This window comes from Etheostoma spectabile, chromosome 10 (genome assembly GCF_008692095.1).
Source record: "Etheostoma spectabile isolate EspeVRDwgs_2016 chromosome 10, UIUC_Espe_1.0, whole genome shotgun sequence".
Taxonomy (NCBI): Eukaryota; Metazoa; Chordata; class Actinopteri; order Perciformes; family Percidae; genus Etheostoma; species Etheostoma spectabile.
In genome coordinates this window covers 13991936-14004689 of record NC_045742.1, presented here as the reverse complement: position 1 = coordinate 14004689, position 12754 = coordinate 13991936, and the positions used below count along the sequence as shown (strand labels likewise).

At 39.5% G+C, this 12754-nt stretch overlaps 2 protein-coding genes across 3 annotated transcripts in view; both read right to left on the bottom strand.

Annotated features, from left to right (window-relative positions):
• Nucleotides 1-169: 169 nt before the first annotated feature.
• Nucleotides 170-4853, bottom strand: cfl1 (cofilin 1). Its single transcript, XM_032527270.1, has 4 exons — nt 4644-4853; nt 893-1203; nt 726-802; nt 170-547 (listed from the first exon to the last, which is right to left on the bottom strand). The coding sequence occupies exons 1-4, from the start codon at nt 4809-4811 to the stop codon at nt 435-437; spliced, it is 669 nt and encodes a 222-aa protein (XP_032383161.1). The 5' UTR covers nt 4812-4853; the 3' UTR covers nt 170-434.
• Nucleotides 4854-8607: 3754 nt separating this feature from the next.
• atl3 (atlastin 3) overlaps nt 8608-12754 on the bottom strand; it is a 9303-nt gene continuing 5156 nt past the window's right edge. For both annotated transcript variants that reach the window (XM_032527262.1, XM_032527263.1), the window contains exons 8-14: nt 12374-12512; nt 12139-12266; nt 11992-12048; nt 11800-11871; nt 11438-11629; nt 10966-11205; nt 8608-9267 (exon numbers count right to left, since the gene is read on the bottom strand). In XM_032527262.1, the coding sequence (XP_032383153.1) occupies nt 9205-9267; nt 10966-11205; nt 11438-11629; nt 11800-11871; nt 11992-12048; nt 12139-12266; nt 12374-12512 (891 nt within the window). In that variant the 3' untranslated portion in view covers nt 8608-9204. The remainder of the gene's footprint in view (nt 9268-10965; nt 11206-11437; nt 11630-11799; nt 11872-11991; nt 12049-12138; nt 12267-12373; nt 12513-12754) is intronic.

Here is a 12754-nt window from a genome sequence, read left to right as displayed (position 1 = left end):
GAAAAAAAAAAAGAAGATTTGTCAGGATTCAATGGTTGGAACACTAAGGCTATTTTCTGTCCCTTTCTCTGCAATCATACAAATGGAACCCAAAAGAACACAACCCTGTCTTAAACATGAACAATATGTGTATTTTAGTTTTAACATCATCCTTCCTCGTATCTTAATGTTTTTCCTTTGTGTGTTTTGTTCATATTCTTTATGTTGCGTGAACTGGAATGACAGTCTGCATTAGTGGAATTTTTTTTTTTTTTTAAACTGTCACTTGACCCCAAACCCACCCACAATATCTCACCCCGAGAGTCCTGCAAATGGTGCTGGTTCTGCTTTTGCCCTTCTCCAAACCACACTGGAATGAACACTAAACCCAACAGATGTGTCTGAAATGCCTCCATCCAAGCCAGAGAGGAGGGGGGAAGGGGGGAGGGCAATATTTATATAGGGGCTCCTTCCAGGCTGACTACTGACGAGCCGCCGAGTTTTTCTGCCAGGGTGTGCCGATCTTTGAGGTCTTCCAAACCATTCACCTGCCACTCGTGCTTAATACCTGAAATAAAAACATGTTTAAAAAATGTCAGAATTACTATTATTTTGATAACACACACACAAAAAAAATCTTTTATTAAACCAAGTTTGGCCATCAAGTAAGCTTAAAAACACAGAGAGATGTCTTCTGAGTCCAACAATACCAAAAGTTATATACACACACACATACTGCTATTTACCTTCAAACTTTCTCTTGATAGCATCTTTTGAGCTGGCATAGATCATCTTGCTCTTTAAGGGGGCACTTTCTGGAGCCCTGCAAGTTGGGGAGAAACATTATTAAAGCCAAATGTTATCTTAATGATGTCAACTCAACCATGTAGTGTCTCATAATGACAGCCCTCACCAGAAGATGAAGACCAGGTCCTCCTTCTTTGTTTCTTTGGTCTCATAGGTGGCGTCATACAGGGCGTAGCGGCAGTCATCTGGGGGCAGCATCTTCACAAAGTGCTGGTATGGGTCCTGGACGGTGGTTCCCAAGTCACCCAGCAGGATCTCTTTGCCATCATCCAGAACAATGTTCTTGAGGTCCTTGCTCATGCAGAACAGAATGGCCTTCTTCCTCTTCCTCTTCTCATCCTCGTTCGCCTGAGCCTTACGCACCTTCATGTCGTTGAAGACCGCGATAACTTCATCTGTGACTTTCACACCGGAGGCCTGGGGAGAGAACAATTTGTTGACTCAATAGTTAAATGTATTTACAGTTTAACATGCCTCTGCTATTTCTGCAACTGCCCAGATTTTTCTTTTTTAAACCGATAATGATGCCACAGTAAAGGGTAATTTCTTCCAGATTTTTGTTAATTCAATTTTATTTATGTAGCGCTAAATCACAACAACTCTCATTGCGCTTTTCATAAGAACAGGTCTAGATAGGACTCTGTGATGTTACTGACAGAAATCCAACGATTCCTACCAAGAGCAAGCAAAACTTCCTTTTAGTACAGTACACCCCCCAGAATAGTTATTCACAGGTTTCACAAAATAAAATATAATTGAATTCAATCAAGTTTTACACAAAAGGAGAAAATTCATTCCTATAATGTCAAACGTATTCAAATCCCTGAATTGATTTTGGGAAAATATGATGTAAATATGACGTTAATGGACGCTAATACAAAAGGTCCACATCAATAACCATTTGATCCTCAAGTCACTTTCTAAAAACAAAAACAAATTACAAACTCGCTGGTTTCAGATTTTCAAATGTGAACATTTGCTGTAATATTAAACTAAATATATTGAGGTTTTGAATGGCTGGTCGGACAAAACAAGGTGTTTGAATATCTCTACTTTGGCTCTGGGAAATTGGGACACATTGACCAAAACAATTAATCTACAAAATAATTTACAGACTAAAGTTTGTTTTAGACCTCCACAGTGATCGTTTTTCCATTGTGTTAACAGGCCAGAAATGTAGACTTCAGCACAGTAAATAGACATAAGGCTGAAGAAAGGCCTGAGAGGACAGCATGTGACACACACACACGCGCACACACACACACACACACACGCACACGGAATGTTCCTCACCAGGCTCACTGATAAGGAGGATTGAAATGCAAAGGTGTGGCAGTGACAACCATGCTAGCCATGGTGGTGGAGAGTTAAGTTGTGTAATGTAATCTGAAAATGATCTAATTATCAGCACAGTTAGTCCAAATGAAATCCACCCTGGTGATTCAGTCAGTACAGCCTTTTGATTCCATGTATTATGTATAAGGTCAGACTGTAGGAATACTGAGGAACAAATAAAATAGGTGGCTAGTAATGCAGGTCAAAGTCCATCTCGTCCAGCTAACAGTTGTGTTTCAAGTGTCAGTGAGCAGTGATTTAAAACATTACCTTCTTTCAGAAGGAGCAGCCATGTATCTCTACCAGAAAGATGACCATGTGGGTGTGGTCAGTAATTAAGCATATAAGGGCAGGGTTCAGTCCCAAACAATGGGGCTTTTGTAGAAATATAGAATACAAGTCACATTGCAGAGTCCCAGCTGCTCCATAACTCACTCAATCAGATCTTCTGACTTTGTTTAGGGCACTCCATCACAGGAAAATGCAGCCTCATGAGAAGAGAACTGCTATCTACCAGCAACGTGTCAATGGAAAAAAGACAATGAAAAAGGAAATAACGGTGCAGGAAAGACGGAAAAGGAACCCGACTGCAAAGCAGCAAAGGCAGGCACTGTATGTTTGCTCAGGGCGTAAAAGACATGTTTGAGAGATAACAGTGAATTTTAGTGTAATAATTAACCAGCAACAACCATACTCACTTCCTTAATCCCCATCCATCCATAAAATAATTGTACTTTGTTATAACTGTAAGGAACATGGGAAAAATGTCTCCAAAATACGTGCTGAGGTTTACAAATGTGCATAGGCCCACTCTTCGCACACAAGACATCACATGACACACCGCATTCTTCCTCCATGGTGATGCTGATAAATTATTATGATCATATGATTTGCACACCTCCTTTTTCTGTGCAAAAACATGATCTGTTAAGTGAAATGTTATGCTTTGGCAGTTCTTCACGTGTTTATATTCTGTTTATATTTTTATTCTAGCAGCAAGCCAATATCACCATGGTGATCACTAGGCTCTAACCTTATCTAATCGTAACCAGGGAAACGTTTCTTTACAGAAGTCAAGGTTCAAGTCACTCAATATAAAATCTACTCACAATCCAAGTCTTGGATTCCTTGTTACACGCAGTAACAGTTAAAATTACAGGCCTCATATGAGTCAATTTCACTAGCAGACAGCAGGTTTGGATTAAAAAATTAAAACACTGCAGAAGGTAAAGTGTGCAGCAGGCCCTTATTCTACTGCTGTATAACTCAATATATATTTCACGATACCATACATTTTATGTTTTGTATTGTACAATAAATAAATGACTGATGACTATATATGTATGAATGAATAAATAAATACGTCAATTATTCCCTCTTGGTAGAAGAGTTGAATGGCGTGACGGGCGTGCAGTGTGTACAAACTGTTGTACAAATTTGATGCGCAACTAAAAGAAGATGCGCAGTACCGACCATGGCGATCCAGAGGCAGCGGCCCGTTAGCTTCAGCTAGTGGATCCAACACTGCAAAACTGGCGTTACATAATGGTGACAATTACGGTAAATATTAACTACATCCCAATAAATGTACATGGCAAAATTGCAACAAGGAAATGGCAGTAAATAAAATTGCAGATCCGTTCACGCTATAATCCAGCACCAAACAAAATGGTCTTTGCACCAAATTCAGGGTGGGGCCATGAATGCAGCACACGCACGTGTGTGCGCTAGCTTGCTATATAAGGCAAAGCTCTGCTCAAACACTGACTGTTCGGTGGTCAATTCACACATTTAGTGGCACAGCGCAACTCGGCCATAAACCTATAAAGTATCACTGAGGGTGAATTGTGACCTGATTTTGAGCACGTAACGTTAGACAACCAGCGTCTAACATACTACCGGCGAAGGAGCCGTGTACAGACAAAGAACAAAAAAATCACAGCAAGCGCCATAATGGGTGTCATGTTCTGCCTGTGCTAACGCAACGTTAGCTAGCTAGCTAGCTAGCTCAGCTAACAATACCGTTAGCCAGGTTAGCCCGAGGCTGCTGCTGCACCTGCCAGCGCTGCTGTTATTATGTATAAGCATCGACTTGCAGAGGAGAAATAACGGAAACATGACGCAGTGAAAACACCGTGAACAGCGTCACGACAGCGGTGTGCATGTTAACACAGACAATGATTTCTTGTCGGCGAAACACGGCGAGATGAACGAAATGGCGCCAGTTGTTTGGGAGTGTCAGTGGTTTTTCTGGACTATTATCAAGATCTAGCTATTAAAAACTACCGCACGGCACATCCCTCGCCGCTGTATGAAAGCTTTGTTAGCTGTCCAGTTCTCGTTAGCCCCGGTGCTAACAGCGGCTCCTGCGGCACCGAGCCGGCTTGCTACGTTTGATGCTAAAACGAACGATCATCTATAAAATAAACACAAATTGAACACAAACTTCCCCATATCTTAAAATTGGGTCTATATTCGGCTGTTAAACCAGCAAGAATACATACAAACGATGTTAAACCTACCATAGCTGGAGCTCTGAATGGGTCAGCGTCTGAGTACAAATTGAATGGACTGTGATGATGAATTGTGGGTCTCTCGCTCACACACTGGATACACAACGTGAACGCGCCCACAAGCGCGTCCCTGACTCTAGCATGGTGCACGAGCGGGAGCGCATGTCTATTAAACATGACTGTCCGGCAGTTTTATTTGCTGCTTTGTGTTAACCATTGACTTATGTGTTTTGTCACTTGTAATAACACAGAGTGATGCGAATCTAATCTAATTATTAAACAGCTTCAGTTCAATATTGAATATGCAGAAATTAAACGGATACAACAAAACAATAAAATCTTCCCAGGTAGGCCTACATTTGAACGTATTGACTACTGTTGTTAAACGTGACACTAGTTGGCAACCGTTTGAGGTAAACAATATTTTACGTCTTACCTGTACTATTTTTTTATATTTTCATCTTGCCTTCCCTTTGATATTTTACAAATATTTGTAATTTGTTTGGCTGGGGCGGCCTGCAAAGGTGAGCAGATCAAACGTAGCCTACCAAATGGGTGGCGAAGAGCATTATGGGAATTTGTGTTTTGTAGTATTTGAATAAACCGACAAATCCCTATGTATCCGAAGTACACAATTATGAAAGGATCAAATAGAGCTCAGTTTGTGCTTTTATCACAATTCAGTTACGACGAAGATTATGATGAAAGCCACTGGTGGTCGACAACACCTTTTAAGCTTTTAATGCAGTTATACCATTCATTTGTTTTGTATTGTAACCTATTTAAAAACAAACATGAATGTAGCACGCATTATGACTACCACTGTAATTTCAGGATTCGATACGTGCTATTAATTTTACACCAATGGCGGGAGGAGCGATTAATAAGTAAAGCTAATGTGTGTTGCTGTTAGCGACATTCAGCTGGCAGCCAGGCGCAAAGCGGTTTTCAGGATGGGAGGAAATTCTCCGTCATCCATGCCCTCCTCTCTCCCCTCCCCCTCCGTACGGTTTTTGTTGGACTCACTTCCAAATATGGAAGCGAACGGTGAGCGGCGGCGGTCAGTGCACGCGCCTCGCTCACAGCACGAGGAGGGTCGGGCCGCGACGCTGATCACCATATAAGGAAACAAGGGACACGAAATTTCGCTGTAGCAGATTTTTGTACACGGCGTCGCGTTGAAGGGGAGAGAGACAGACACACACAGAGAGGGTCAGTGTGAGGATGAGAGGCAGCGGCAGTGGGACGCGAGGGGCGGAAGATGAGGGACGGTAATGATGACACATCAAGCAGGACGCTTAATACCCAACATAAACGCTATAATAACACAACTGAGGTCAATCCATACTGAGGCAGAGCTGTTCTTTTGTTGTGGGACATGTGGGCTGTAGCTTAGGGGCGCTGTGGTTGTAAACACAAAGCCTGTCAAATATGACCCACATTCATTAAGTGGACAAACAAAACAAAAAAAAATCCACTAATTCAAAAAAACTAAAACAATGTCATGGGTTGCCAATAGCATCAATACTAGTATAACTTCTACATTTACAAAATAGCTTTCCATCTTAGCTGACAGAATATAAGACGTTGTGGTGTTAGCTTCTTGTCTTTAGCTGGTTGTTTATACTGCACATATCAGACAGTAGTTTCACACAATATACTGTACATAAATTAGATTCAACTTTATTATCATTACAGAGTAAAAGTACTGAGACAACAAAATGCAGTTTAGCTTCTAACCAAAAGTGCAAAAAGCAGTAAAGAGTAAACTATAATAAATAGAATAAACATCAATGGTTCTGTATGGATATGCTAAGATACTGTATATACACAGTATGAACATGTGCATACAGTTACAGTAGGCAGTATCACATTATGTATGTAGTGTTAGATTACTGGACATAGCTACGTACATTTACTCAGTGTCATAATACATATTGTTTAAATGGTATAAATCATAGTGATATTACATCATACCATTCATATTCCATATTAGTTTGTTAATTTGGTACAATCATTCATATTTATAATATCTATAAGCACTATGCTACTGTTTACAACATCTGGTTAGATACTAAAATGCATTTTGTTGCATCAAATTTATACTGCAATGACAATGAAATTTAATCTAATCTGAGTCAAATATTCAAATACAATTCTGAAACAGAACATTTTGTGGCTGCACAATTATATGAAATTAAAAACTTCTAAATGAAATAAAAGCCTGAAATAAGTAAAAATTGTGTAAAATATGAGAGAAATCAGAAATAATGTGTTTTTTATCACTGCTTTGCCACACAGCAAGTGTTTCTAAAAGGGAACCTGCTGGTGGATCTGTGTGGTAGACCTCAAAAGATCCTATATCCTCTTGTTTTTTTAATCCTTGGCGCCACTTCTTCTTCTTTTTTTTTTTTTTTTATAAAAACAGTTAGAGGAATGTATTGGAAAGGCACATAACAGTTTCAAGCTTCGTTTATTTTTTTTGAAAACAGCATTTCTCAAGTCAAGGCCACCTTACCCCCCCCCACAAGAGATGATTATATTAGCCGTAGCTAGAACATTGCATGCCTTTATTCACCTTGGAATGAGCTGTGTGCAAAAAGCACTAAAGAGGAGGGGGAGTGCAATAGAAAGTGCTTGTCAAACATTTGGAACAGACATCAAATGTGCAAAATGATGGTCAAAAATCATGGATTGAGAAAGTCTCTCATCCTACATATTTTCACGTTTCATTTTTGGCCTTGTATTCTTACGACTTGTACCTTGACCTGTGAAAGGAAAGCGCTGTTTATCAGCTTTTTGTGTGTCCACTCTGTCTTGTGCTCAAACTCAATTATATGGCTAGTTGCCGAAGTGCACAATGCAAAAACACGACAGACTATATTATCCTATTTTTGTTCTCAGGCCACACAATCTAATGGTATTTTAAAGGCATATTTTATAATACTGAATTCTTGCCATTCAACTTCTCCAATCCAATGTTTCTGAAAGAATTTGCCTCTTAAATTCAAAGATGTAAGGCAAAGTTGCAAATAATCAGTCCTTTAATCCAATGCCTGATTCATTCTGAGTTAGCCTGAGAAGTCCTGCTTGGCCCCACAAAGGAAAACTAAAACCTTATAAATCCACTGAGTTGTCAACTCTTTTAATTCCCTGTATGACTAATTTTGGAAAAATACAGCTGATTGGTTAAATGGCTGCAGGTAAAACCTCAAAGCTCTGACCTAAGCATACAATGGTTTCAAGCTGGATCAATAGTCCCATATAGTGATTATTTTAAAACGTAAATACCGTAGTTGAAATATCCATTTTAGCTGCAGCCAGGTCACCAATGTGAACAATACATCACAATGATGTGTCACAGTGTTGACTTACAGTGGAGCTGAGAGCAAAGGCTACGAGTAGTCGCTAAAAGCATTACATCAGGAATTAGTTTCTGAGGTGCAAACATGACTACACGTTAAGAATGTTTAATAAGATCATAATCTATCCAAGTGCTGCAATCTTCTGAATATTGAGCTGTGTACAAACAGCCACTCAGTCAAATTTTATAATGCTTATTGTGTTTTCTGTCTGTCTGTTTTAACACCCTGCTTATTTATTCCATTCATGTTTTACACTCGCGATGTTTGAGTGGCATAGTGTTTTCTCACTGAGTACAAGGTCAACGTATAATTCAAATATTTAAAGCTAACTCTTTGGCTGACTGGTCGCTAATTTTACTGTTATGTTGTGCGTTTTATGTTGTGCGTTTTTAAATATGCAGCTTTAAGTATTCCAATAGTGTCTTATCTTTGGATTTGGAAAATGTTGCAGTATATAACTTCCAATATATAATTTCCCTAGAAGAGTCTAGTATCAAAATCTACAAAGTATAACGCGCTTCCATCAAGGAATAAACGGCAAATGAGATTCAACTGAACTCCCATTACATGCGGCTTCCAAAATCTACTGTGCTATATAGAAAGTGCATATGGAATTTCTTCTTTTACTCTGCTATGTAATGCAACTTTGACCTGGAAAAGCGCTGTATAAATTGAATGTATTATATTGTTTTTAAGGCCACAAAGTAAAAAAAATATAGCCACAAAAAAATATGTATAAATGTATAAGCTTTAAAGCCAGCACTTTTTTATGGTAATGAGATATACCGCAAAAGCTCTGTTTGAAAATCACCCTGACTACCCAAGTTTGAACAATATACAACCAAGAAAGTGTATTTAATAAGTTTAAAGGTAAACATCGACTTGTCTATTAAGACCAATTGTAAACTTGTAAAATGATGGCAGTGTCAATTCAAGACATGAAGTGTCAATGGGAGGGATTTGGATGGTTTAACTCCCTGCAATTGCCACCAGTGAATCCAGTCACCTTTATAGAAGCCTGGACTTGAATAGGCAGAGTAATGTGCATTATAAAGATGCTGGTGAATTGGCATCATGTTTGTACCCTGTGCCGATGTGGTTGAGCTGCATGTTTGTTCCAATGGGTGGCATGATAAGGCTTTAGTGCGGAATGTGTGCTTGTGTTGTGTAGCATTGCATTCAGATTATGAAGGTCCAGAGGTCCTCTAACTGGATTTCTTCAGGCTACTTGTGCCTGTGCCTCTCGACTTGTTCAACACCACGGTGGCCTGAGAAAAGAAGAGAGGAAAAAAGGGAAAACAATGAATGTGATGGCATACTGTGTCGTGTTTCTTGCAACAGTCACTGACTTCCAGTTGTGATGTTGATGTTTGATCCAGCTTATACTTGTGTCTGTTACCTAATTACATTAACATTTTTATCTTGACATGTTGCATGCTATGTCCTCTTCTACTTGTGTATTCTATACTTGTATCTTTATATTGTTACTTGTAATGTTTTTTTTATTTTGTTACCTGCCTAGGAACTAAGGATGTAAACTAGCAATCTAACTCCGGTATTTAAACATCTTGTATTTTATACTGATGATCATTAACGTGCTTTGTCCCTATCAAATACATAAAAACATTAAAAAAATAAATGTCTACATATAATTTAAAATAAATCTCTTGTAAAAGGGGATGCAATAGTTTAAGTCACAGTGAAACAAATTCTGTGTGCAACAGAATATGTGGTGGGGGTTAAGTTACTTGAGGGATTTAAATTATTAAACATTAACATGTGATTGGATCAGTCAACAAGGGTGTGGCTAAAAGAAAATGGCAACTCGAAGTGGAGCTGTAAAGAACTCTTAGCCTTCACCAGAGACTGTCTAAAATCTGAACATAGTCTCCCTGATGCCACCCGTAGGTTTTGGAGGAGCCAAAATGAAGCTCAGAGTGTGCAGCAGTCTATGCTCTCCTTCTGTGACGGCGGCCCACCTGTCACTCACAGCAGCATGATATTAATTATGCAGAGCTTCAAGCCTTAATATAATTTAACCACATTCTGTGTTTTTCACAGGAATAAAAGCTCAAATCCAAACATACACCTCCTGCTGTGCTATCGCTCTGCTAGCTACCCACACAAGCTGTGGTTTGATACAATGGGCAGGCTTGGTTTGTCGCCTCAAATCACAAGTTGATTAAGTTCAAGATGAGTCATCAAAAATATTTTTACGCTTTGCAGCAAGAGAAAGGAGAGAGACTTTGATGTTGATATAAAATTTTCTTTTAGAAACCACAGATATGTCATCCAACTCTGCAGAGATACATTCTTTTCCTCTATTAGCCCATTGTTTTTTTTATACACATTTACTGTGCGTGGTTAGTCTCACCACTCCTACTGACCTTGTTTCAAGAAGGAAACAAGCTCTGATAAACCCACTGTATGCTGTACTGTATGTATCCTTTTCAGCACCAAGAAGAAGACAAACAAAGTTAGCAAATAGCTGGTGAACATTGACAAGCATCTAGCAGGCTGACTCTTATGGGATGATAAGTATGCTACCCAGTACACTCCAACAAAAGGGCTTGTCAGATGATCTAACAGTTTAGGAAACCCCCTCCTTTCCATGCGTTTTTCAAGTTGTTACAGCTTTCAAGTCGTGAATATAATTTAATTGTTTAATTTATTTTGCTCATATCCAGTTTGTGTCCTACAGTACATGACTCTAAATTAGCACTGAAATGTAACTTTTTCTTTACATATTAAATTGTTTATGTTGTTTTATATTACCAGTTTTTTGGCAGGTGAGTCAAAAGATAGATATCTACTAATTTTTCTTACTGTGAGATTGCTGGATGCCATATTTGCTCTCGCTAACATCAATTGCTCCCCATAGTAACTTTTATTGGTACTGGTATTAAGAAAAGGCTATAAAGACATAACTTAAAGCCATACAGACAAATCAGCCTGCGTATTCTTACCTGCTCTAGGACAACACCTGCGGCCTGGTCGATAGCTCCTCCTACAGTTCGGTACCGACCAGAGTAGCGGATGAAAGCCCACGTCAGCATCGACATCATAACCACACCCAGTGTACAGTCACACACCAAGGCGAAGGTAGCCAGGCCAACGAAGAGCAACACACCTGACAGCACGTAGAGGAAGCACACCAGGACAAACAGCACTGCAGGTGTCCGGAATGCACTGAAGAGATTTTTTGACTTTTATAGCAAAGAGAAAAAGAGATGATTTATAAATAATATCACTGCCATACACAGTAATAATAATATACTACAATCAGAATAATTTTGAAGTGGGAATTAACAACGTCAATGTTTTACTAACTCTACACAATTGGAGAATGTACCAAGTGTCTTTTTGTAAGATCCAGATGTTTATTTCAATGTCAAACCAGCACAAAGGTTACATCGTGTTTATGTAGTGGTCTCTTACCGCATTGTGCTTGCTGAGGGAATGCCACATTTCCTCCAGCTCCTTTTCCAGCTGTGCTTGGTAACGGTGACAGAATTCTTGTCCGCCCATCTTCTTGGTCGAAGAGAAGTTGTGAAGAGCCTCTCGGCTGTAGAAGTGGTGCTTTTCCTCCAGAGAGTCGGGAGCCACGTAGGGCAAGTCTCCCCCACACACCTTCAGGAGGAAAACAAAAACAAAAACAAAAGAAATGTAAGAAGGAACGTTTGCAGGCGGGATTAAATGAAAATACCACTCTTATGGTGTTTCCATGTCCCACGATGCCAACAATGATAAAGACAGAGTGAAGAGGTGTAGCACTGTCTTTCACATGTAAGTGAACCCACCTTCTCCATGTTCTTGTGATACTGATCTTTGGCTGTTGCCACGGCTGCCAGGTTATTGGCCTCTGCTGTAGCCTGGCGAGAAAAAAAAAGGCATACGTTTAATATATTGGAGTGAAAAACAAAATGATCCATGCCCCTAGTTAACAGTAAAACATTGTGGCTCATTTAAATGTATGTTAATGCTGCACATACCATGAGCATAGTCTTTGGCTGTGGCAAGTCTTCTCCCTGGTAAATCTTGATGTAAGCCTGGTAAACCAAAAATTCCAATATTAGATGTAAAAAAATAAATAAATAACAGTTTGGGGTTTAGCAGGAAAACTCAGATGAAGATGTTACCTTGAAGAACTCAAGCAGGCCCCGGCAAGTGACTTTGTTTCCATTTATTTCTTTCTCAGCCAGACGATTGGGATGCAGCAGTTTGGGGATCAGGCTCTTCAGCTCCTCTTTGAACTCCGGGGCAACCACTGACAAAATAAATATACCAAAACTCAGGACAGCTCTCAGTATATTAGGCATTCTGCTAAATACTAACCTCAAACACAGTAAATAGCATGGAAAACAGGGATCTTACCATTAAGTTGTCCCTTAAAAACGGGGCTGGTGGCAACCTTCAACCCAGGGTGAGGTAACAAGAAGCAGGAAATGCTGGTGAAGCATGAATGGATGTGATCCCTCACTGTTTGCAGCTCCTCATGTTGGGACTCATTCACCTTTAAAAATCAATACTAAGGTGAATTCCTAAAGTCAGTTTTTAAGATCAGCCAAGTGTATTTATTATTTTCTGCCCAATCAAAAAGACAGAAATTGTTTATTTGCGCATGTGTTTGGTCCCTTATGTCTGTGTGTGATTTTGTGTATGTCTGTTTCTGGATGTATTATTTGTAAGCTGCAGACAGACATCACTCTTACTGTTGTGTTTTTATGTTTCCCTCCTTCCCGTCTTTCCTCTGTG